Source organism: Somniosus microcephalus, chromosome 27, assembly GCF_052327205.1.
Source record: "Somniosus microcephalus isolate GS21.2 chromosome 27, FLI_Smic_1.0, whole genome shotgun sequence".
Classification (NCBI taxonomy): Eukaryota; Metazoa; Chordata; class Chondrichthyes; order Squaliformes; family Somniosidae; genus Somniosus; species Somniosus microcephalus.
In genome coordinates, this window is record NC_141013.1 from 1,530,427 (window position 1) to 1,556,488 (window position 26,062).

Sequence of the window (26,062 nt, forward strand, 5' to 3'; positions counted from 1 at the left end):
CCTGACTCCGCATTCTCTGACATTGTTCATCAGTCTATTATGGGATAACTTATCGAAGGCCTTTTGAAAATCTAGATAAATTACATCTACTGCATTACCCTTGTCTACTCTCTCTGTTACCTCTTCAAAAAATTCAATGAGGTTGGTCAAGCAAGACTTTCCCTTTTAAAATCCATGCTGACTATTCATTGCTATGTTTTTGGTTTCTAGATGGTCTTCTATTTCCTCCTTTAGTAGGGATTCCATTATTTTTCCTACCACCAATGTTAAGCTGACTGGTCTATAGTTCCCTGGACATGTTCTATCCCCCTTCTTAAATATTGGTATTACGTTAGCTATCCGCCAGTCCTCTGGCACTACACCTTTTTCTAACGAACTATTAAATATGTGTAGTAATGCCTCTGCTATCTCTTCCCTAGATTCTTTTAAAATGCGTGGATGCAATCCATCCGGACCAAGGGTTTTATCCTCTGAGTTTGATTAGTTTATTTAATATATCCCCTCTTAATTTTAAATGCACTTATCTCATTACTCATCTCATCATCCAATGTCATGTTCACCTGTTCTATCTCCCTGGTAAATACTGAAGCAAAATAATGATTTAATATTTCTGTCATCTCTCTATCGTTACCTGTGGTATTATCCTGTCTATCCCTTAATGGCCCTATTCCCATCCTAACCTTCCTTTTTTTTTATTGATGTGCCTTTAAAATATTTTACTATTTTATTTTGTGTTCCTTGATAATTTAATTTCATAGTTCCACTTTGCCTCCCTAATTGTTTTTTTGACTTCTCTCCTAATCTCTTCATGTTCTCCCTTATCATGCACTCCCCTGCTGTCTGTGTACTTCGTGTGTGCCTCTTTCCTTAACCTCAATTGTTCCCTTATGGCTTTATTCATCCATGGAGTCTCATCAGTGTTGCATTTGTTCTTTCCTTTTAGCAGAATATATTGTTCCTGCGCTCTGTTGAACACCGTTTGAAATGTTTCCCATTGCTGTTCTACATCATTGCTTGCCAATGATCTAGCAATGTCTTGCAACATTTCCAGCCAAACACTGTTGGAAGGTTTGCGCTGAAACAAGGCCTTGACTTCTTTAGTTGATAAACTAGACAAAGTTCAAATGGGGGGGAGAGGGTCAGTAATCGCAAAGACTCCCTATCATAACATTAGCACAGTTTAGGACAAAGGTCAGTGTTTCAGATATGTAGAGAGTATCTCGGTGAATAATTAACCAGAACTTCTCATTTAATAAATATCCATCATAGGCAATCAGGACACAAAAATCAATCCGATTCCTCCCTTTCCAATCACAGGGTGCTTTATGAATGTTTGGGAGGGCAATCAGTAAGGGAGGCCCATACAACAGGACTCCTAATTGAATAGTTCAATGCAAAAAATTTTTAATGCCTTTTTTTGTGAAAAATGCCTAATGAGAACAATTGCTGATTTAGTCAGTTGGATTGTTGTGCTTTGGACCAGGGGATCATTTTGCTATAAATAGCGACAGAGAACATTTGTATTAGGGTAGAGCGGAGGGAACGTTCCCTTGCTGGGAGGGTTTGGTGCTGACACTGCGTACAAGACATCAGTCTCCTCCATCTTGATAAGTAAAAATTTAATCCAAAGATAAATAAATAATTGGGAAAGTTCTCGTGCGATTTGGCAAGTACTCAACTATTAAAACCTGCCTGGTGGCTTTATGACAAATTACACTGATACAATTATGTTGGCTGTATGATCTTAACTAAAACAGCTCTGGGCACCCAAACCTAGTTCCTGGTAGGCACAAGTTCAGAGTAAAATGTTACCCCATCGTTCAGGCTCCAGCAACACCTGTCTGCCTCACTGCTATATACAAAACACTGGTGTAAAAAATGGAAATGTCACGGGTGGAGCAGAGTGATATTCTGGGTTTGGGGGTCGACACAATAACCTAGAAATTCGATTGCGCCCGAACACGGGTGCGCAACAATAACAACAACTTGTATTTATATGGTGACTTTAACGTAGTAAAATGTCCCAAGGCGCTGCACAGGAGTGTTTTAAGACAAAAAATTTGACACCGATCCAAATAAGGATAAATTATGGCAGGTGACCAAAAGCTTAGTCAAAGAGGTAGGTTTTAAGGAGCGTCTTAAAGGAAGAGAGAGAGGTAGCGAGGCAGACAGGTTTAGGCAGGGAATTCCAGAGCTTATGGCCTAGGCAACAGAAGGCACGGCCACCAAAGGTTGAGCGATTGTAATCAGGGATCCTCAAGAGGGCAGAATTAGAGGAGTGCAGATATTTTGTGGGGGGAGGGGGGGCGGTTGTGGGGCTGAAGGAGATAGAGAGATAGGAAGGGGTGAGGCCATGGAGGGATTTGAAAACAAGGATGAAAATGTTGAAATCGAGGCGCTGCTTAACTGGGAGCCAATGTAGGTCAGCGAGCACAGGGGGTGATGGGCGAACGAGACTTGTGCGAGTTAGGACATGGGCAGCCGAGTTTACGTAGGGTGGAATGTGGGAGGCCAGCCAGGAGTGCGTTGGAATAGCCAAGTTTAGAGGTAACAAAGGCATGGATGAGGGTTTCAGCAGCAGATAAGCTGAGGCAAGGGCGGAGATGGGCGATGTTACGGAGGTGGAAATAGGCGGTCTTTGTTATGCTGCGGATATGTGGCAGGGGTTCACAGGCAGCAGGGTGCATAGGGGTAGCGAGGGTAGCAGTGGGCGGGCTGCATGTGCCTGTTCCTGATCCTGGCACCATGTGAAATTCATGCTGGGAATTGTTTAAAATGATTCAGGCATACAGCCATAATAAATAAATAATAAATAGCACTGCTGAAGGGTTCCTGCTACCTGAGAGCGCCGTGAGTTGCTGAGTGAATTCATCACTTGGCGAGTCTGGCATGGGGCAGCCCAATATCAGAAAGGGTCCTACAACAAGCGAACGACTCTTATTTAAATATTTTAATTACCATTTCACATACTTCCAGTGTGGGAGGGATAGGTGTGTGTTGCCAGACATATTGGACACTTGGGTGCCTGTTTAATGCTTGTAATTTCTAGGCAGTTTATAGCAAGCTCTGCTCTATATCCAGTCAATGTGGTACATGACTCAAGCAGATTTGGTGGGGCAGAATGGAGGGAGCTTTACTCTGCACCTAGCCCATCCTATATCTCACCAACAACTGCTTGATGCAGCAGCACTAGGAATACTGCACCATATCCAACCCGTGCTGAACTTGACATGGCGAGCTACAGGAGAATGGATGCAAAGAGGGGAGGGGGAAAGGTCCCACTGCTAACACTGATGTCTTTCATCTACATGAAGTCCATTCATTTTTAAAAAAATGTTATTTTAAGTTCTGAGGAGGAACTTATGTCAAACTACATCACCTGAATCACCTGGCACTTCAATGATGTAATGACCAGTGCTCCATATAACTGATTCCACATGGAGTGAGTCAAGGGACCAACAGCCCATCGTTTAAACCCAGGCGTGTTTTCATGTCTATATACACATGACTAGTACAAGGCGGGCAAAGAATCATATCTAAAAAGGATATTATGCAAAGAACCAAGGTTTAAATAAATAGCATTCATTTGCCAACTTCTCTTTCTCACACACACTGGTAAAATAGCAAGCCCTTTCTTACCTTGGTGAGGAATGTTACCCGTCCTAACGCACCAATTTTGCCCACGTAGTTCAAGAAGCCAATATTTCCTTCAGTTGCACCATAAAACTCACAAACTTGGATGTCTCCAAATCGATTTAAAAACTCCTTCCAGACATCTGCCCGTGCGCCATTCCCTATAGCGATCCTCACCTTGTGATCCCTATCGCTGCTCTTCTACAAAGAAAAGAAAATAATTGAAACAAAATGAAGATACACATTTTAATTCTGAGACTGGGCTCTATATAAGTGTAAGCTGGGGCTCAGTGGGTCGCACTCTCTCTCGCCTCTGAGTCAGAAGGTTGTGGGTCCAAGTCCCACTCCAGGGACTTGAGCACAAAAAGCTAGGCTGACACTCCAGTGCAGTGCTGAGGGAGTGCTGCACTGTCGGAGGTGCCGTCTTTCAGATGAGATGTTAAACCTGCTCTCTCAGGTGGACGTAAAAGATCCCAAAGCACTATTTCGAAGAAGAGCAGGGGAGTTCTCCCCGGTGTCCTGACCAATATTTATCCCTCAATCAACGTAACAAAAACAGATTATCTGGTCATTATCACATTGCTGTTTGTGGGAGCTTGCTGTGCGCAAATTGGCTGCTGAGTTTCCCACATGACAACAGTGACTACACTTCAAAAAGTACTTCATTGGCTGTAAAGCGCTTTGGGACACCCCGAGGTCGTGAAAGGCGCTATAGAAATGCAAGTCTTTCTTTATATTTGAACGTGGAGCAGCGAAAACTTCTTTCTAGCCACAGGTTTTAGTAACCAACCCTTGGCTGGTTCCACCACCCTTGTAATAGGAGATAGGGACCTGTTTGGCAGCCGCATTTCCTACATTACAACAGTGACTACCCTTCAAAGTACTTCATTGACTGTAAAGTGCTTCAGGACATAAGGACATAGAAATAGGAGCAGGAGTCGGTCATTTGGCCCTTCAAGCCTGCTCCGCCATTCAATAAGATCATGGCTGATCTTCGACCTCAACTTCACTTTCCTGCACTTTCCTCATATCCCTTGATTCCCTTAATATCCAAAAATCTATCGATCTCTGTCTTGAAAATACTCAACGACTGAGCCTCCACAGCCCCCTGGGGTAGAGAATTCCAAAAATTCACCACCCTCTGAGTGAAGAAATTCCTCCTCATCTCAGTCCTAAGTGGTCGACCCCTCATCCACACAGGCAGCAAGAACCTCAAACCTGTTGGACAAGGGAAAAGGCTGAGGCTCCTCCAGCACTGCACCTGGGGTCTCCTTACCTGCCTGAGTTGCAGTCACACCCTCCTGTCCCTGACCACTAACCAGACCTGTACCTCTACCTAACCTAAGGGGTGTGACTGCCTCCTGGATCAAAGTGTCCAGGTAACTCTCCCCATCCCTGATGCCCTGCAATGTCTGCACCTCAGCCTGCAGCTCAAAAACTAAGCTGAAGTTCCTCAAGATGCAGGCACTTACTGCAAACGTGGTTGTCTGGGATCACAATGCTCTCCACAAACTCCCACATGACATCCTGAGGTTGTGAAAGGCTCGATATTAATGCAAGTTCTTAATCTTTCTAACTGGTTATTCAGTACAGCTGTGACACCGGCAGCTCCAGTGATGTTGAAATTGTCCAGTTTTGTCCTTATCTACATAAAGCAGGACAAATCTAACTCGGCTAATTACCATCCTATAGCTTCCTCCCAATCAGTGATGGAACAAGTCATCAATAGTGCCTTCAAGTGACAGCTACTTACCAATAACCTGCCCACTAACACTCAGTTTGGGTTTTGCCAGAAGCATTTGGCTCCAGATTTCATCACAGCTTTGATCCAGTGTGGACATGTGAGCTGAAAGTCACAGGAGAGGCAAGAGAAATTGCCCTTGGCATCAAGACAGCATTCAACCAAGGAGTTCCAGCAAAACTGATGTCAAGGGGAAAACTCTCCAGTGACAACAATCATACTTGATGTACAGGGAGATGGTGGTATTGTTGGAAGCTAGTTATTACACCCCCAGAACATCACCGCAGGGGTTCCTTAAGGAAATGTCCTTGGCCCAAACATCTTCAGCTGCTTCATCAGTGACCTTCCCTCTGCAAAAAGGGGCTGTTCACTGACAATTCCAGGGTTTAGCTCCATTCACGACTTCTGATAATGAAGCAGCCCATGCCGGCCTACAAAAGGACATGGATAACATCCATGTCAAGGGGCAGATAGCATTTGTGCCACGTAGTACAAATGACCATGTTGAACAAGGACAAGCTCAGCCACCTCTGCTTGACCCTCAATGGCATCATTATTAATGATTACCCCTTTATCCTGGGGGCCACCACTGACCAGAAGCTTAACTGGACCAGCCAAGTCAACACCATGGCTGCAAGAGCAGGAAAGAGGCTGGCTCCTCTACAGCTAATGGTTCACCTCCTGACCCTTCAAAGCCTCTCCCCCATCTACAAAACAGAAGCGTGATGGATTACTCACTGCTCACCTGGATGGCTGCAGGCACAACAACACTCAAGAAGCTTAACACTATCCAGGATAGAGCAATTTGCTGGATTGGTGCCCCTGCCACTGGACTCAATATCTGTCCTATATCCAATACCCAAAGTTCCCTCCACCATCGGCACATTGTGGCTACAGGCTACAATCTACAGGACATACTCCAGCTACTCAAGGTAACTTTAACTTTACCTCTCAACCCCATGATCTCCACCACCAAGAAGAACAAGAGCAGCAATGTCATGGGAACACCTTCAAGTTCCCCTCCAAGTCTCATGCCATCCTGACTAGGACATATATCACCGTTCCTTCATCATCCCTGGGTCAGAAACCTGTAATTCCCTCCCTAACAGCACAGTGTGAGCACCATCATCACCGGACTGCAGCGGTTCAAGGAGTTCCAGCATCACCTTCTCAGAGGCAATCAGTCCAGCCTCGCCAACTGTGCCCACATCCAGCCAACAGGTTAAGTAGAGTTTGCCCCCACTCACCTTCCCCACCAGTGCCTGCCAAATGCCCCTTACAATAACCAAATAGCTTTGAGAAAATAGATTCCTGATTTGGAGATTACAAAGGTCTTTAGGTTTTAGAAACTGATAGTAGAGAAATCTGTTATCCCGTTCCGCCAGTGGAACGATGCTGGAGCAGGAATCACAGCCTCCTGGCTCTGATGGGAGCCTGATCCCACCAGAGTTTCTGGGATCAGGCTATTTGCATTAAACAGGTCTGCACTCACACCAGTATCAGTGCATCGGGCACACCTGCTGCGAGGAGGAAGAGGCAAAATATGGCACTTGCTGAACTGGAGCAAAGATAGAAGGACCAGCTTAAATCTTCTGATTAAATTTGAAATCATCCCCTTTTATAAAAAGAGGGCCGATTCCACTTGGGCAGCCATTTATCTTCAGGAGTGTTGCAGGCCACCACATCAGCCTAGCCTGGAAAACACCCGTGGGCTCTACTTGTTCACTCTGTTTCACTCAAAAGGACGACAGTTCGGGGAGGAGCTGCAGGAATTCTGCCAGATGATTCACGGAACAGCGAACCTGGTCGGGAACAGAGACGAGAGAAATACCCAGGAGTGACATCACTGGATAGCTGCTAACTGATTGGTTGGTAAAGGGCATATCGATTTTTTTTGCTCTTCAAGTTAGGGGCCGGGGTTTAATACGATAGCAAAAATACTGCGGCTGCTGGAAATCTGAAATAACAACAGAAAACGCTGGAAAAACTCAGCAGGCCAGGCAACATCCGTGGAGAGAAATAAAGTTAACGTTAACAGAGGGGCCAGGGTCACTGCGGTGCATCCGTGAGGCTGAGAGCTCCGTGGATAGCATGTTGCAGGAGGTGGTCACCCCACAGATAAGGAGTGTGCAGGCAGACAGGGAATAGGTGACCGCCAGACAGAAGAGGATCAGGCAGGTAGTGCAGGAGTCCCCCGAGTGAATCTCGCTCTCCAACCAGTATTCGGTTCTGAGTAATGGTGAAGGTGTAGGAGCCTACGTGCTCCTAGCAAAAAATACTGAACTCGGAGAGGTTCAACAGAAAAGGTTTAATTGTTGAGGCTGCATGCTGAACACAAAATGGAGTCAGAGACTACGCAAAGTACAACTCTCTTTCATCAGTGCACAGCTTCGACTGCTCCTCCCCTGCTCTGGGCTTAACTATGTTGCAGATCCAGTTTCTTAAAGGTGTGAACCTTCTTAAAGGCATGACGCCTGATTTATAGTCTACGGACCGGAAAGCGGATTGTGTCCATTCTGTGATCGGTACGCCACACAGCTCCCCCCAGAATCCATTAGTAGGGAGTGTACGAACTGGCGTGGCAGCTTGATGGCACGGCCGGAACGGCTCTTGGCGGTTGGTGTCGGGAGCGGGGCGGTCGGACGCGTCGGGCTCTTAGGCGGTCTGCCCCGCAATGGAGGTTGGCCCACTTGAACGGGTTCGTCGGGCTCTAGGTGTGCCAGCTTAAGCCGGTCGACCGACACCTTGTCAGTTCTGCCGCCCACTTTGAGGAGGAAGAACTTGTTCCCCGTCTGGAGTACCTTGTAGGGTCCGTCGTATGGGGGCATCGTATGGGGGCCGTAAAGGTCCTCGGTGGGCGTCATGGCGCACGAAAACAAATTTGGCCATGTGCAGGCTAGGTGGTACGCGGGTTGCTGGTTCGCCGTGCCGGCCGGTGGGTACCGGCGCGAACTGTTGCGCTCGGTTGGCGAAAGCGCGGTGTTGCTGGTCAGCTGACCAGGGGGTCGTGGTGGTGGGCAGGAACTCTCCGGATACGCGCAGCGGCTGGCCGTACACGAGTTCCGCCGCCGAGGCTTGCAGGTCTTCCTTGACCGCGGAGCGTAGGTCGAGTAGCACCCACGGGAGGCGGTCGATCCAAGCCTCGTCCTTGAGGCTGGCGCGGAGGGACGCCTTCATGGACCTGTGGAATCGCTCGCACAGTCCGTTGGCTTGGGGGTGGTAAGCCGTGGTGCGGTGAACGGCCACCCCGAGGTTTCGGGCGATGGCGGCCCACAGATCAGAGGTGAACTGCAGGCCTCTATCCGACGTCATGTCGGAGGGGACGCTGAACCGAGCGACCCAGGTACCGATGAACGCCCTCGCGATGTCGGCGGTGGTGGTGGACGTCAGTGGAATGGCCTCGGGCCAGCGGGTGGTACGGTCCACGATTGTCAGCAGGTGTGTGTGACCTTGTGATGGCGGCAGGGGGCTGACGAGGTCGATGTGGACGTAGTCGAACCTTCTTTCTGGCACGGTGAACTCTTCGAGTGGGGCTTTGACGTGTTGGTGGATTTTGGCACGCTGGCAAGCTATGCAGGATCTGGCCCAGACACGCACATCTTTGCGCAGGCCGCGCCAGACAAATCGGTTGGCCACCAGTCTAATGGACGTGCGGGTGCCGGGGTGTGAGAGGCCGTGGACGATGTCGAACACCCGTTTTCGCCAGGACGCCGGGATTACGAGGCGGGGTTGCGCCAAGGAGGTGTCGCATTTGACTGTGACGTCAGACGGGCCGCAGGCGACGTCGGTCAGTCACAGCCCTGGGAGGGTTGTGGGCGCGGAGAGCAGATCGGGGTCGGTGTGTTGCTCCGCTGCCAGTTGAGCATAGTCCACTGCCAGGTGGGCGCCGTGGACGGCGGGGCGGGATAGGCAGTCGGCCACCACGTTGTCTCGACCGGAGACGTGCCGGATGTCCGTGGTGAATTCGGACACCGCGGCGAGCTGGCGTTGTTGCCTGGCTGACCACAGGTCCGCAGATTTCGCCATCGCAAATGTCAGGGGTTTGTGGTCGACAAACGCAGTGAAGGGGTGGCCCTCCAGAAGAAATCTAAAATGGTGGACTGCCAGGTACAGTGCGAGGAGCTCACGGTCAAAGGCGCTGTATTTGGCCTCCGGGGGGCGCAGTTGGCGGCTGAAAAAGGCCAGCGGTTGCCAGGCCTCGTGGCCGAGCTGTGTGGTCGCGCGATAGAGGGTGGAGCGCGCGCCGACGCTGCGGAGGCCAGGTCGGGGGTGACGGCGTGGTTGGAGCTGGCGGACAGGAGCTTATCAGCTTTGTCGGCCAGGGCCTCGAGGTCCGTGAGGCTGGACGCCACGATCGCCGGGCGGATGCTGGGAGGTAGTTGGCGGATAAAGAGCGTGCGGAAGAGGGAGCTGGGCGGTTTCTCGTCGGTCAGAGCAAGCATGTGTGAGAGCAAGTCTGATGGCGTGGAGTCACCGAGGCCCGGGAGGTCGAGGAGGTGGCAGTTGCGCACGAATTGGGAGGCTGTGAATTTTTTAATGAGCGCGGCCTTGAGATGTGCATACTTGCCTTCCTCCGGAGGGTTTTGTAGTGTTGTCCAGACTTTTGTGATTGTGGAACAGCCCAGGGAGGCGAGGAGGTAGTTGTACATCGTTGCGCCGGCGGTGATGCCGCGGAGTCGGAATTGCGATTCGGCTTGAAGGAACCAGGCGGTGGCCAGGTTCTCCCAGAACTCCGGCAGCTTCACAGAAACTGCGTTTGTGTCAGCCATGGTTACGCTTAGAAGTCGTCCTGAGCGTTGGGGTCACCAATGTAGGAGTCTACGTACTCCTTGCAAAAAATACTGAACTCGGAGAGGTTCAACAGAAAAGGTTTAATTGTTGAGGCTGCATGCAGAACACAAAATGGAGTCAGAGACTACACAAAGTACAACTCTCTTTCATCAGTGCACAGCTTCGACTGCTCCTCCCCTGCTCTGGGCTTAACTATGTTGCAGATCCAGTTTCTTAAAGGTGTGAACCTTCTTAAAGGCATGACGCCTGATTTATAGTCTATGGACCGGAAAGCGGATTGTGTCCATTCTGTGATCGGTACGCCACAAAGGCAATGGTTCCTCTGGGGAGTACAGCCAGAGCCAAGTCCACGGCACCAGGGGTGGCTCAGCTGTATGGGGAGGGGGGGGGGGGGGAGGGGAGGGGGAGGAAGAAGAGTGGGAGAGCAGTAGTGGTAGGGGATTTGATAGGGGAGCAGACAGGCGTTTCTGCGGCCGCAGACGTGACTCCAGGATGGTATGTTGCCTCCCTGGTGCCAGGGTCAAGGATGTAACTGAGCGGCTGCAGAACTTTCTGAGGGGGGAGGGTGAACAGCCAGAGGTCGTGGTCCATATCGATACCAACAACATAGGTAGAAAGAGGGATGAGGTCCTGCAGGCAGATTTCAGAGAGCTAGGAAAGAGATTAAAAAGCAGGACCTCAAAAGGTAGTAATCTCTGGATTACTCCCGGTGCCATGCGCGAGTGAGTATAGAAATAGGAGGATAGAGCAGATGAATGTGTGGCTGGAGAGATGGTGCAGGAGGGAGGGCTTCAGATTCCTGGGGCATTGGGACCGGTTCTGGGGAAGGTGGGACCTGTACAGGCTGGACAGGTTGCACCTCAACAGAACCGGAACCAATATCCTCGCGGGGAGGTTTGCTAGTGCTGTTGGGGAAGGTTTAAACTAATTTGGCTGGGGGATGGGCACCAGGATGTAACATTAGAAAGGGGAAACAAAGTGCTCAAAGGATTGGGAGAGGCAGAGAGCGCTAAAGTAAGAAATAGCAAGGTATTAGGTGGGGTCCAACTAAGAGAGAATCAGGATGGTCTAAGATGGGTTTCTTGGTCTTAGGCAGTCCCTCGGAACCGAGGATGACTTGCTTCCACATTAAAAATGAGTTCTCAGGTGACTGATGAGTCCAATGGGGGACCTACAGTCTCTGTCACAGGTGGGGCAGACGGTGGTTGAAGGGGCGGGTGGGTGGGGTGCTTAGGTTGACGTGCGCTCCTTGCGCTTGGCTTCCAGATGGGTTTACAGTGTATGTATGTGAACGCACGAAGCGTAGTAAACAAGGTAAGTGAGCTGCAGGCACAAATAGCCACATGGGAATATGATGTTGTGGCAATAACTGAGACCTGGCTCAAAAAAGGGCAGGATTGGGTATTAAATATTCCTGGTTATAAAGTGTTCAGGAAAGATAGGAGGTGGTGTGGCAGTATTGGTCAAGGAGAATGTTCGTGCTGCAGAGGGAGGATGTCGTGGAGGGGTCAAGGTCAGTATCTATATAGCTAGAGTTAAGAAATAATAGAGGTGCCATTACACTACTGGGTGTATTCTATAGACCACCAAATAGTGGGAAAGATATGGAGGAGCAAATTTGCAGAGAAATTACAGAGAGGTGCAAGAACTATAGAGTAGTGATAATGGGGACTTCAACTATCCTAATATAGACTGGGATTATAATAGTGTAAAGGGCAGAGAAGGGGAAGAATTTCTGAAGTGTGTTCAGGAGCCCTTTCTTGATCAGTATGTTTCCGGCCCAATGAGGGAGGAGGCATTGCTGGATCTCGTTCTGGGGAATGAGGTGGGTCAAGTGGAGCAAGTGTCAGTAGGTGAACATTTAGGGAACGGTGATCATCGTACCATAAGGTTTAGATTAGCTATGTAAAAGATCAGGGAGCAACAATCTAGAGTAACAATGTTTAATTGGGGGAAGGCCAATTTCAGTGGGATGAGAACGTTGAAGGTGGCAGGGCAGGTTGAGAAAGCAGTTAAAAAGTCTTACGGGATCCTGGGCTTCATAAATAGAGGTATAGAGTACAAACGTGTGGAAATTATGATGAACCTGTATAAAACACTGGTTCGGCCCCAACTGGAGTACTGTGTCCAATTCTGGGCACCACACTTTAGGAAGGATGTGAAGGTCTTAAAGAAGGTGCAGAAAAGATTTACGAGAATGATTCCAGGGATGAGGGACTTCAGTTACATTGATAGACTGGAGAAGCTGGGGTTGTTCTCCTTAGAGCAGAGAAGATTGAGAGGAGATTCGATAGAGGTGTTCAAAATCATGAGGGCTCTGGACAGAGTAGAGAGAAACTGTTCCCATTGGCAGAAGGATCGAGAACCAGAGGACACAGATTCAAGGTGATTGGCAGAAGAACCAAAGGCGACATGAGGAAAAACCTTTTACACAGCGAGTGGTTAAGATCTGGAATGCACTGCCTGAAAGGGTGGTGGAGGAGGCAGACTCAATCTTATCTTTCAAAAGAGAGCTGGATAAGTATCTGAAGGAAAAAAATTTGCGGGGCTACGGGGAAAGTGCACTCCCTCCTTTTCATTTGCCAGGCTCCTGGGGCAGACAAAACCGCTGCCATTCCTCACTGCCCGCCCCCCAACCCCCCCCACTCCCACAGGGAAACCTCCCACAGGCTGCTGTTCAGGGAGACTGGGTTCTGCCACATTCCCCACTCCTTCCTGTCTTCACCTGCCAGGATTATGCTGCAGACCCCACAGAATTTAGAGGCCTATGCATCCAACAGGTACAATGAGAAAAGCCAGAAAAGTTGGCCATCGAACTGCACATGTACCACGTCACAGCTGTACCTTTGGCTCAGAGCTCCACAACGCTGAGAAATTCAGCATCAACTACTGTACAAGTTGTCTCACTGCCAGACTTTCATTCTTCCAACCCTACTGCAGAACTTGGCAATACTACTGGCCAAATTCAGTTCCAGAACATTATGAGGAACGCTAAACATCTTTTAACACTGAAGACTCAGGCCACAGGCTGAAAAGCCTTCCATTCTCCCGTGGATGAATAGGGACAGTAACCAGCAAGTCTTTATTCTAAAGTAAGTTAACAAGAGGTTTTTATAGAGTTTGGTTAGGAATCATTTTGTGTAGTTGAGGTATTCATTATAGCGCTGGCGGATGGACAAAGACTTCCTGCTCCCAATGACATGGTAGTTCTGCTGTTTTAATGTTCTCCCACAGTGCTGGGACCACAGAACGTGTAGTGCCTGTCACATGATGTACATCTGTCCTAGGTTTACCTTTGGGACATTGCAGAGATAGCGCAGCACTTCCCCGATATACTGGATAACGGTCACATTATACTTCCGACAATCGTCCCAGAACTGGCTGACAGAGAACTTACGACGCAAGACAACGGTTGCACCTGTCATAGAAAAGGAACAAAATAGAAATATTATTTTCTGTATTCCCAGATCATCCTAAAAATTGGGAGTAATAAAATATAAATAATGGTTATTACCCACTAGTAAAAATGGTTGCTTGTTAAGGATGGCCCAGGGTTATTAGGCTTTTGTTCTAGTCAACAAATGAGATTCTGGGTTATTTGAAATACACCAGGGAAATACTTTGGATAGGTGGGCGAGATGGACCAAAGGTCTTCTCCAGCCTAAAATGGTTACCATTTAACTATCCTTTTGACATCGGATATTTTGGAATTTGTAGGTCAATTGTGGATTTCAGTGCCATGCACTTGGCCCATGTCATAAGCCCCTCTGTGATTGAATGTTACTGTTGCCTACTGAAGACCCACAGGCAGTGCAGCATTGAATTCAATGGAATGCGTCCTAAAGCTCTGTTTTCATTGGTCCGTTGGCTGAAGCCAATGTTAAATCCCTGTTTTCATTGGTCAGGTGGCTGAAGCCAATGCTGATTTTGCTGACAGAACTAAAAATGCAGAAAGAAAAAGTCACTCACTCACTTCCATTTTCTCCATCAGTGCCGTTAATGCTCTAGTTCAATTTGTGTTTTGGCAAAAAATGAATTAAACAAAAAAGTGACACTTGTGAGGAGAGTGTGTAATTGAATAGCTCCATGCATGTATTCAAATCTCAGAAAATACATGATTAATAATAGCGATATGATTTTCCCCCCAATATGGACCAATAAAAACAGCTTTAGCAAATGAACTAAAGGTAGAAGGGTAGGTTTCCTCAGCGGATTGAGGCTCCAATGGTCCAAGCCTGTGGCCATATACAAGGGTTGAGGTGCCCAGGTTTAACAATTAACCCCATAGTTGCTGTATACAGGTCACTGGAGGTCGCCTTGTTTTGTTCTATGTTTGTGTTTTCGTGTTGCCAGGCAAGGAACCCTTAAATCTTTAGGTGCTATGCAGAGGTTATGCATCTTTTGGATACAAAGGGAATCAAGGGATATGGGAATTGGGCGGGAAGGTGGAGTTGAGGTGGAAGATCAGCCATAATCTTACTGAATGGCGGAGCAGGCTCAAGGGGCCGAGTGGTCGACTCCTGCTCCTATTTCTTATGAACAATGAATATGGCCGAACATTTTCGGAAAGTGGGGGAAGGGGGAAATCTGTTCTGATGGTGCAGGGAGAGAAAGAGAGACGCTATTTAGGAGGGGGGCAATTCCATAGAACAAGTGACTGAAGATGTTTCAGCTCTGAGTACTAAACCATTTACTTTTTCATTCATGAGCAATGCTGAGGGACATCACTATTCTATGATACAATAAAAATGAAATGTCTGTATGCATTTCCTGTGTTTATCCATTACACATTCCTCTGTCCACATTTATAATGGAAAGTGTTTATGTAAACTTGCCAAGCTGTAATTGCCCCCTCCCCCCAATGGAGGTGCTACAGCACAACCATGTGAACATAGGAATTTCTAATGAAATATAAAGAGAAGGACAGAATGCATAACTTTAAAATGAAAACTGAACCGACCGAGCGGCTTCGCTCTGGACCGACGGAGCGGCTTCGCTCTGGATCGACGGAGCGGCTTCGCTCTGGACAAAGGGCTTATTTTTATACATTCATATTTCTTTCCCCATCTTTTCCTTTGCAGGTAGATTCAGACCCTCCCACATCCAGCATCTGAGGGGGGACCAGGAGGAGAAGCAAGGAATAGAATGGTAGCTCAGACCACACCAGGGAGAGGGAACAGGATTAAAGCAGTTAAGAGTGGGTTCAGATCCAGAGTCGTACCTAGATGAATGCAGCCACAGATTCCAATCAAGGCGCCAGCACTGTGGTAAAGAGGCAGGGTGGTGTATATAACGTCACTACTGGTGAGGCCACACGATGTAGTGAAGGCGGCAATACCATGTGCTCGAAAATGATTGATGATAGCAGCTTTGGGCAAACCTTTAAACCAAAAGAAACAGAAATTAGGTAACACCAGCACAAAAGCTGTCGGGCCTTTCATTTAAATCCTGTGATACAGTGAATAAACCTTCCCTGTAGAAACAGGTGGGATGTAAAGCAATGCTAATGACTCCATAACAATGTAATATAGATTCTAAAAAAAGGTTAACCGTTTAACCTCATTGTGCATCACAGCACCCCAGTGTAAGAGAGAGCTAGTCTCACTGTACCTGCTCCATAACACCCCAGTTAAAACATCTTCAAATAATATTTTTTGAAACTTAGGTTTCAGTGCTATAGCAAACTGGTCTAGGTTACAACGACATGATACAACCTACTGAAAAATAACATATTTAAAAGATCAATTAGACAGTAAGAATGTAACATGTGCAGGAGAATGAAAGCAGGGCTGCCAGGTGTAAGCTGTGGTCACCTCTATACCTGTTGTTCCCGAGGTGTAGATATAGATGAAAGGGGTGCGGAGGGTAACATGTGACCTTAGGGATAGCGGCAACGGCTGGTCAGAAGCAGCTTGGATTTTATCATTCAGGTTTTCAATGCCTTCTGTGGTACACTTGTCATCCAGAGTGAAAACAGTGACATTTTCCTCTCTTAGAGTGGGCAGCACCTCCTCCACTGAACTCCTCAGGTCTGTAAAACAACAATAATAAAAACAGGGAGGTATTGCTGCAGTTGTACAAGGTATTGGTGAGGCCGCACCTGGAATACTGCATACAGTTTTGGTGTCCATACTTAAGAAAAGACATACTTGCTCTCGAGTCAGTACAAAGAAGGTTCACTCGGTTAATCCCGGGGATGAGGGGGTGGTCATATGAGGAGAGGTTGAGTAGATTGGGACTCTACTCATTGGAGTTCAGAAGAATGAGAGGCGATCTTATTGAAACATATAAGATTGTGAAGGGGTTGGATCGGGTGGATGCGGGGAGGATGTTCCCGATGATGGGTGAAACTAGAACTAGGGGGCATAATCTTAAAATAAGGGGCTGCTCATTCAAAACTGAGATGAGGAGAAACTTCTTCACTCAGAGGGTGGTAGGTTTGTGGAATTTGCTGCCCCAGAAAGCTGTGGAAGCTACATCATTAAATAAATTTAAAACAGAAATAGATAGTTTCCTAGAAGTAAAGGGAATAAAGGGTTACGGGGAGCGGGCAGGAAATTGGACATGAGTCTGGGTTCGGAATGGTCATGGCCCTGTGGGTAGTGGAGCGGGCCCAGGGGCCGTGTAGCCTTGTTCTGCTCCTACTGTGTTCTAATTCTGTTAGATTTCAGGAGATGGTTTTATTCCTGTTCCTGGCTGGGGTGGAGATCGCCTTTACAGAAGGTAAGTACTGTAGAAAATATAGGGACAGAGTGATCTCCTGGAAGAATTTCGATCGCCTAGATGGGTCGGAGAGGAATTTCCCAGATTTTTTTCTCCCAAATTGGCCATTGGGTCTTTATCTGGTTTTTCGCCTCTCCCGGGAGATCACATGGGTTCGGGTGGATGCAGAGTGATAGAAGATTTGAGGTTAGGATCAGATCAGCCATGATCTTATTGAATGGCGGAGCAGGCTCGAGGGGCCGATTGGCCTACTCCTGCTCCTATTTCTTATGTTCTTATGTTCTTATAATAAACCAGGAGATTTAAATCAAGAGATTTGCTTAGAATAGTTTAACTCATATAGTTAGCCTATCCCAAGTATGACACAGGAAGTGTGATGCACCTTTTTATAATACTATAGATATTATTTATTATATTAAAAGTTTTTTCAAATGTGCATCACACTTTAAATCTGCACTTGCAAAAAAAGTCTCTCACACTTTCCTGATTGGTAGCCAGTCACACTATCTGCCACACATCACTCCAAACCCCTTTCAATGCTCATGTTGCCGTTCTCTCCTCTCCCCAATCGAACAGCATGACCTCCGACTCACCAGGACTAACACTAGAGATCCACTATTCATAGACTAAATACAACAGTTGTAGAGTCAAACAACATACAGGAGTAAAGAAGTCTTACTGCAATTATACAGGGCCTTGGTGAGACCACACCTGGATTACTGTGTACAGTTTTGGTCTCCTTACCTAAGGAAGGATATACTTGTCATAGAGGGAGTGCAATGAAGGTTCATGAGATTGATTCCTGGGATGGCGGGACTGTCGTATAGAAATATAGAAGATAGGAGCAGGACTAGTCCATTCGGCCCCTCGAGCCTGCTCCACCATTTAATGAGATCATGGTTGATCATACAAATTCAGTACCCTGTCCCTGCTTTCTCCCCATATCCCTTTAGCCTTAAGAAATATCTCTAACTCCTTCTTGAATATATTTAATGAATTGGCCTCAACTGACTTCTGTGGTAGAGAATTCCACAGGTTCACCACTCTCTGGGTGAAGAAATTCCTCATCTCAGTCCTAAATGGCTTACCCCTTATCCTTAGACTGTGACCCCTGGTTCTGGACTCCCCCACCATCGGGAACATCCTTCCTGCATCTAGTCTGTCTAGTCCTGTTAGAATTTTATAAGTTTCAATGAGATCCCCCCTCATTCTTCTAAACTCCAGCGAGTATAAAGCCCAATCGACCCAATCTCTCTTCATACGTCATTCCTGCCATCCCAGGTATCAGTCTGGTGAATCTTCGCTGCACTCCCTCCATGGCAAGAACATCCTTCCTCAGATAAGGCGACCAAAACTGCACACAATACTCAAGGTGTGGTCTCACCAAGGCCCTGTACAACTGCAGCAAGACATCCTTGCTCCTGTACTCGAATCCTCTTGCTATGAAGGCCAACATATCATTTGCCTTCTTAACCGCCTGCTGCACTTGCATGCTTACCTTCAGTGACTGGTGCACAAGGACACCCAGGTCTCGTTGCACTTCCCCTTTTCCCAATCTATTGCCGTTCAGATAATAATCTGTCTTCCTGTTTTTGCCACCAAAGTGGATAACCTCGCATTTATCCACATTATACTGCATCTGCCAAATCACCCAACCTGTCCAAATCATACTGGAGTTTCTCTGCATCCTCCTCACAGCACACTCGCCCACCCAGCTGTGTCGTCTGCAAACTTGGAGATATTACATCTAGTTCCGTCGTCTAGATCATTAATATATATTGTGAATAGTTGGGGTCCTAGCACCGATCCCTGCGGTACCCCACTAGTCACTGCCTGCCACTCGGAAAATGACCCGTTTATTCCAACTCTTTGCTTCCTGTCTGCCAACAAGTTCTCTATCCAAATCAGTACCTTACCCCCAATCCCATGTGCTTTAACTTTGCACACTAATCTCTTATGCGGGATCTTATTGAAAGCCTTCTGAGAGTCCAAATACACCACATCCACTGGTTCTCCCTTATCTATTCTACCAGTTACATCCTCAAAAAATTCCAGTAGATTAGTCAAGCATGATTTACCTTTTGTAAATCCATGTTGACTTTGTCCGATCCTGTCACTGTTTTCCAAGTGCTCTGCTATTACATCTTTTATAATCGACTCTAGCATTTTCCCCACTACCGATGTCAGGCTTACCAGTCTATCATTCCCCGTATTCTCTCTACCACCTTTTTTAAATAGTAGGGTTACATTAGCTACCCTCCAATCCATGGGAACTGTTCCAGAGTCTATAGAATTTTGGAAGATGACCAGCAATGCATCTACTATTTCTAGGGCCACTTCCTTAAGTACCCTAGGATGTAGATTATCAGGCCCTGGGGATTTATTGGCCTTCAATCCTGTCAATTTCCCTAACACCATTCCCTACAGATACTGATTTCATTCAGTTCCTCCCTCTCGTTAGACCCTATGTTCCCCGACATCTCTGGGAGGTTATTTGTGTCCTCCTTTGTGAAGACAGAACCAAAGTATGTATTTAATTGGTCCGCCATTTCTTTGTTCCCCATTATAAATTCCCCTGATTCTGACTGCAAGGGACCTATGCTTGACTTCACCAATCTTTTTCTCTTCACATATTTATAGAAGCTTTGAGTCAGTTTTTATGTTCCCTGCAAGCTTACTCTCATACTCCATTTCCCCCCTCTTAATTAAGTATGAGAAGAGATTGAATAAACTAGGCCTGTATTCCTACATACAAAGGAAGCATACAAAATTATTACGGGGCTTGATAGGGTGGATGCTGGGAGAATGTTTCCCTTGGCTGGGGAGTTTAGAACCAGGGGCCACAGCCTCAGGATAAAGGGTCGGCCATTTAGGACTGAGATGGGAAGGCATTTCTTCACACAGAGGGTGGTGAATCTTTGGAAATCTCTACCCCAGAGGGCTGTGGAGGCTCAGTCATTGGGTACATTCAAAACAGAAGTCGATAGATTTCTGACTAGTAAAGGCATCAAGGGATATGGCGATAGCGCCGGTGAATGGAGTTGAGGTCGAAGATCAGCCATGATCTCATTGAATGGCGGAGCAGGCTCGAAGGGCCGAATGGCCGACTCCTGCTCCTATTTCTGATGTTCTTATGTACCAGCAAGAAGCTGGTTAATAACGGCTGAGGGTAACAATCTCTGAAAGGGACAAGGAGGGTGACAATGCTGGAGAAATTTGGAGGGTGATAAATACTCAGGGGAGGAAAGAGGTGATAAATAAAGGGGTAATAATCCTGCACACTATGGAAGGTGGGTTTTGGACTACGCACTATAGGAAGGATGTTGAGGCAATAGAGAGGGTACACCACAGATTCATGAGGCCGCTGCCTGGGATGAGTAAATACAAAGATGAAGAAAGACTTGAAAAATTGGGCTATTTTCATTATAATAGAAAAGGTTGCAAGGTGATTTGATAAGAGATATTTAAAATTATGAAGGGATAGGACAGAGTATATAGGTAAGTACTTGTGATAATATTTCTATTCCAGTAAGTTTCTTTTTACAATTTCCTCCCTCTCCCTTCACTGCATCTTCCCCAAGTCTGTAGCCTACCTGTGAGGGAACGATCAGGTTATTTCGGGAATGAATTGGTTGGAAACCATTGCTGGACTTCCCCCCCCCCCCAAATAAAATGTTCCGTCATTTTTCAGTTAAGTGGAAGGTGAAATGGAGTTTAAATTCACACCCTTCAGTTCCCAATGCCCATGTGCGAGACAGGGTTGTCGACCCTCCTGGATTTCCAAGAGTCTCCAGGAATGGAGGATTGATATTCCGGATACTAAGGTCAGCAACCCGGGAGAAATGGACTTCACATTTGCTGATTACACCTGTGCACTTTCATTTCTTTTACAAAGCTGTGTTTTATAAGAGAAAACTCCTTTTACACAACTGTTTACACAAGATATAGAAAAATAAATATATGTACATAATGTACAGGATTATTACTCCCTCCCGTTCCACAGACAGGATGGTGAACTGGGCGGAGGTGTGGCAGATGGAGTTCAATGCGGAGAAGTGTGAAAAGATGCACTTTGGGAGGACTAATGTGGAATGACAGTGTGCAATAAATGGCACAATTTTGAAAAGTGTCGATGAACAGAGAGACCTTGATTTCCAGATACACAAATCCTTAAAGGTGGCAGGGCAAGTTGATAAGGTGGTTAAACAAGTGTACGGGTTACTTGGGTTTATATATAGAGGAATAGAATATAAAAGCAAAGAGATCCTGCTCAAACTTTATAAATCGCTGGTTAGGTCTCAGCTGGAGTATTGTGGACAATTCTGGGCCTCACACTTCAGGAAAGATGTAAAGGCCCTGGAGAGAGTACAGAGGAGGTTTCCCAGGATGTTACCAGGGAGGAGGGACTTCAGTTATGGGGAGAGGTTGGAAAAAGTTCGGACTGTTCTCCTTGGAACAGAGGTTAAGAGGTGACCTAATAGAGGTTTCCAGATGATGAGGGGTTTTGATAGAGTAGAGAGAGAAATATATTCCCTCAGGCGAGTGGGTCAATAACCAGAGGTCGTAGATTCAAAATCATTGGGAAAAGATCTAGAGGGGAAATGGGAAGAAATGTTTTCACTCAGAGTTGATTCCATAAATAATTTTGAAAGGGAGTTGGGCAGGTCCCTCTTTCAAAGAGCCGGCACAGACACGACGGGCCGAATGGCCTCCTTCTGTGCTGTAAGTTGCTATGATTTCTATATATAGAAGCACCTCACCTGGACCTACGATCAACAGCTGGGCTCCGCTGCGCTGGAAACAGTGGAGCAGAGACTTGCCTCGGATGTTGTAATTGAGAAATGCAACGACACAGCCCAGTTTACAGAGTCCGAGCCACAGGGACACGAAGAGGGGCTCGTTCCCCAGTAAGATCGCCACGCAGTCCCCCTCCTTGAGCCCGGCCCGACCCTGCACGGCCCTGGCCAGCTTGTTACTGTGTCTGTCCAGGTCCGAGTAGGTCAGGACTCGCCCCTCGAACACCAGGAAGGGTTTGTTGGGGCATTTCTGCACCTTTTGCAGGAAAACGTCCAGCAATGTGACAGGGGGCGTCGTCTTCCTGTAACTATAGAACTTGACTGAGAAGGCGAAAAACCTGAGCGTCACTCTCAGGTCCTGCCACAAGTAGGGGAAGAAAGTCCTGAGCAGGAGGGCGGCGAGCAGCGAACCGGCCAGCAGGATGTAGAAGGTGGACATTGTGGTCTGACCAGTGCCCGAAACAAATCCAAGCGAAGGGGAAGCTGCCGCGGAGCTCTCAACAGCGTGTGGGCGGGGTGTTGGCAGCATTGCTGATTCACAAAAAACAAAACAGTTCGTCACCATCAATAATCTACCCAGTGAAGGCCAGTGTACCCATGCACACTGCGTGCATGTGCAGACAGTTACTTTGGTTCCATCCAGCAAGGGCTCGAACCTCTTCTGGTGGTTAATCACCCAGCCGTGAATACATTCCTTAGGGACAGCTACACCGTCATAGAAAGGTTACAGCACAGAAGGAGGCCATTCGGCCCGTCGAGCCCGTGTCGGCTCTCTGCAGGAGCACTTCAGCTAGTCCCACTCCCCCGCCCTTTCCCCACAGCCCTGCAATGTTTTCCTTCAGGTACTTATCCTGTTCACTATACTTCCAAGTTTTGTGCCATCTTCAAATTTTGAAACTGTGCCCTGTACACCCAGGTCCAAATCATTAATATATATCAAGAAAAGCAGTGGTCCTAGTATCGACCCCTGGGGAACACCATTGTATACCTTCCGTTCGCCACTACTCTCTGTTTCCTGTCACTGAGCCAATTTCCTATCCATGCTGCCACTGTCCCCTTCATTCCATGGGAGAACTGTGTACAGTATTGGTCTCATTTGTTGGAAGCAGTTCAGAGAAGGTTTACCAGACTAATACCTGGAATGGGCGGGTTGTCTTATGAGGAAAGGTTGGACAGGCTAGGCTTGTATCAGCTGGAGTTTAGAAGAATAAGAGGTGACTTGATTGAAGCATATAAGATCCTGAGGGGTCTGGACAGGGTGGATGTGGAGAGGATGTTTCCTCTTGTGGGAGAATCGAGAACTAGGGGTCACTGTTTAAAAATAAGGGGTCGCCCATTTAAGACAGAGATGAGGAGAAATGTTTCTCACAGAGGGTCGTGAGTCTTTGCAGCTCTCTTCCTCAGAGGGCAGTGGAAGCAGAGTCTTTGAATATTTTTAAGGCAGAGGTAGGTAGATTCTTGATAAGCAAGGGGGTGAAAGGTTATCGGGGGTAGGCGGGAATGTGGAGTAATCGGATCAGCCATGACTTTATTGATTGGCGGAGCAGGCTCGAAGGGCCGAGTGGCCGACTCCTGCTCCTAATTCGTATGTATGTATGTTCAACTTTGCTGGCAGGCCTAATATGTGGCACTTTGTCGAACACCTTTTGGAAGTCCATGTACACCACGTCAACCACATTACCCTCATCAACCCTCTGTTACCTCATCAAAAAACTCAATCAAGTTGGTTAAACACAATTTGCCTTTAACAAATCCGTGCTGGCTTTCCTTAATTAATCCACACTTGTCCAAGTGACTGTTAATTTTGACCCTGATCATTGTTTCTAAAAGCTTCCTCACTACCGAGGTTAAACTGACTGGCCTGTAGTTGCTGGGTTTATCCTTACACCCTTTTTTGAACAAGGGTGTAACATTTGCAATTCTCCAGTCCTCTGGCACCACCCCCGTATCCAAGGAGGATTGGACGATTATGGCCAGTACCTCCGCGATTTCCTCCTTTACTTCCCTCCGCATCCTAGGATGCATCCCATCTGCTTCTGGTGACTTATCTACTTTCAGTACAGCCAGCCTTTCTAGTAGCTCCTCCTTATCAATTTTTATCCCATCCAGTATCTCAACTACCTCCTCTTTCACTATGACTTTGGTGAAGACAGATGCGAAATACTCATTTAGTACCTCAGCCTTGCCCCTGCCTCCATACGTAGGTCTTGCTTTTGTCTCTCTGCCTCTGTTTATAAAGTCAAGGATCCCGTCTGCTTTTTTAACAACTTTCATAACTTGTCCTGCCACCTTCAAAGATTTGTGTATGTGAACCCCCAGGTCTCTCTGTTCCTGCACCCCCTTTAAAATGGTATTGCTTCTCCTCATTTTTCCTCCCAAAATGTATCACTTCACACTTCTCTGCATTAAATTTCATCTGCCATGTGTCAGCCCATTTCACCAGTCTGTCTATGTCCTGCTGAAGTCTGCTATTATCCTCCTCACTGTTTACTACATTTCTGACTTCCATGTTATCTGCAAACTTTGAAATGATGCCCCCGATACCCAAGTCCAGGTCATTAATATATATCAAAAAGAGCAGTGATCCCAATACCGACCCCTGGGGAACACCACTGTATACCTCCTTCCAGTCTGAAAAACAACCACAACCACAACAACAACAACTTGCATTTATATGGCATGGTTCTTGTTTGGGCAGTAGAAATTGAGGGTTTTAAATGAGAGGTGAGAGGGGTGCAACAAGGTGAGATGCTCAAAGGAGGAGAAGGCGCACGAGGAGTAGGGGGACAGACCAAGGTGTGATGTGGTGATAAGAGCCACTTCACCACCGCAGTGGTGGGAGGTATAGCCAGGCGGGGAGGCTTCATTTAGGGGGAAGGTGTCATCACCCCTCATCCACAATAAGCACATGGATGGCAAGAGCCTTGTTCACAATTGAATGGACATTGTGGAGGGAGATGCAGAGAGGGGCGGTGATAGCTGATCCACTGGCAGAGTGCACAGGGTCAGCATTGGCAGGGGTGAGTGGCACGGGAAGGAGGTTGGAAAGATTAACCCCCAGTGGGCGCGCTGGGCAGGAAGGTCGGCGAGAGAGTCGGATGGGACCATTGGGGTTGCTGCTCCTAAGGAGGCAGCAATGAGTGCCTCAATGGGCCCTTCGGAGGATACCAAGAGAGGCACAAAGGGAAGCTGTAGGCTTATCTAAGAGGGAGTCAAGCATGTGACGATGGCAGGAGAGTAGGAAGGTCGAGGAGTGCTGAAGGGTTGGGGTGGAATCAGGGAGGGCAGAGTACCCTGGCCACTGACTCCATCCCTCTCCCTAACATCTGTCTGAGGCTGAACCACACTGTTCGCAACCTTGGTGTCATATTTGACCCTGAAATGAGCTTCTGACCACATATCCGCAGCATAACTAAGACCGCCTACTTCCACCTCCGTAACATCGCCCATCTCCACCCTTGCCTCAGCTCATCCGCTGCTGAAACCCTCATCCATGCCTTTGTTACCTCTAGACTTGACTATTCCATCGCACTCCTGGCCGGCCTCCCACATTCCATCCTACATAAACTTGAGGTCATCCAAAACTCGGCTGACCGTGTCCTAACTCGCACCAAGTCCCACTCACCCATCACCCCTGTGCTCGCTGACCTACATTGGCTCCCGGTTAAGCAACGCCTCGATATCAAAATTCTCATCCTTGTTTTCAAATCCCTCCATGGCCTCGCCCCTCCCTATCTCTGTAATCTCCTTCAGCCCCACAACCCCCCCCCCCGAGACCTCTGCGCTCCTCTAATTCTGGCCTCTTGATCATCCCTGATTATAATCGCTCAACCATTGGTGGCCGTGCCTTCTGTTACCTGGGCCCTAAGCTCTGGAATTCCCTCCCTAAACCTCTCCGCCTTGCTACCTCTCTTTCCTCCTTTAAGACGCTCCTTAAATCCTACCTCTTTGACCAAGCTTTTGGTCACCTTCTCCTTATGTGGCTCGGTGTCAAATTTTATGTCCTTTAATACTGTTGATAAGTGCCTTGGGACGTTTTACTACGTTAAAGGCGCTATATAAATACAAGTTGTTGTTGTACTTTCAAGTATTAGCCCAGACTTTTCCAAATGACAATTAATTTTGTCGTGGATTATTGTCTCTAGAAGTTTCCCCACCACCGACATTAGGCTGACTGGCCTGTAGTTGCCGGGTTTATCCCTCTCCCCTTTTTTTAAAATAGTGAAAGATTATTTCCACTGTTTCACTCCACATGCAATGGGGAAGTGGCCCTGGTCAATGGGCTGTGACAATATCCCAGGTGAGGTGCAGAAGACCCATGTATCAGAGCTTTGCTGCTCCAGTGCAGCCATGACAGTGGCCTCTACCTGTTAATGTG

General features: G+C 47.4%; 1 protein-coding gene across 1 annotated transcript in view; it reads right to left on the bottom strand.

The window, feature by feature from the left end:
* The window catches only part of LOC147099856 (long-chain fatty acid transport protein 2-like), a 42,231-nt gene extending 20,022 nt beyond the window's left edge, over positions 1-22,209 (bottom strand). The window contains exons 1-5 of the mRNA XM_085968307.1: positions 21,649-22,209; positions 15,987-16,196; positions 15,387-15,545; positions 13,459-13,583; positions 3,640-3,834 (exon numbers count right to left, since the gene is read on the bottom strand). Coding sequence (XP_085824433.1) covers positions 3,640-3,834; positions 13,459-13,583; positions 15,387-15,545; positions 15,987-16,196; positions 21,649-22,123 — 1,164 coding nt within the window. The 5' untranslated portion in view covers positions 22,124-22,209. The remainder of the gene's footprint in view (positions 1-3,639; positions 3,835-13,458; positions 13,584-15,386; positions 15,546-15,986; positions 16,197-21,648) is intronic.
* Between the last annotated feature and the right edge of the window lie 3,853 nt (positions 22,210-26,062).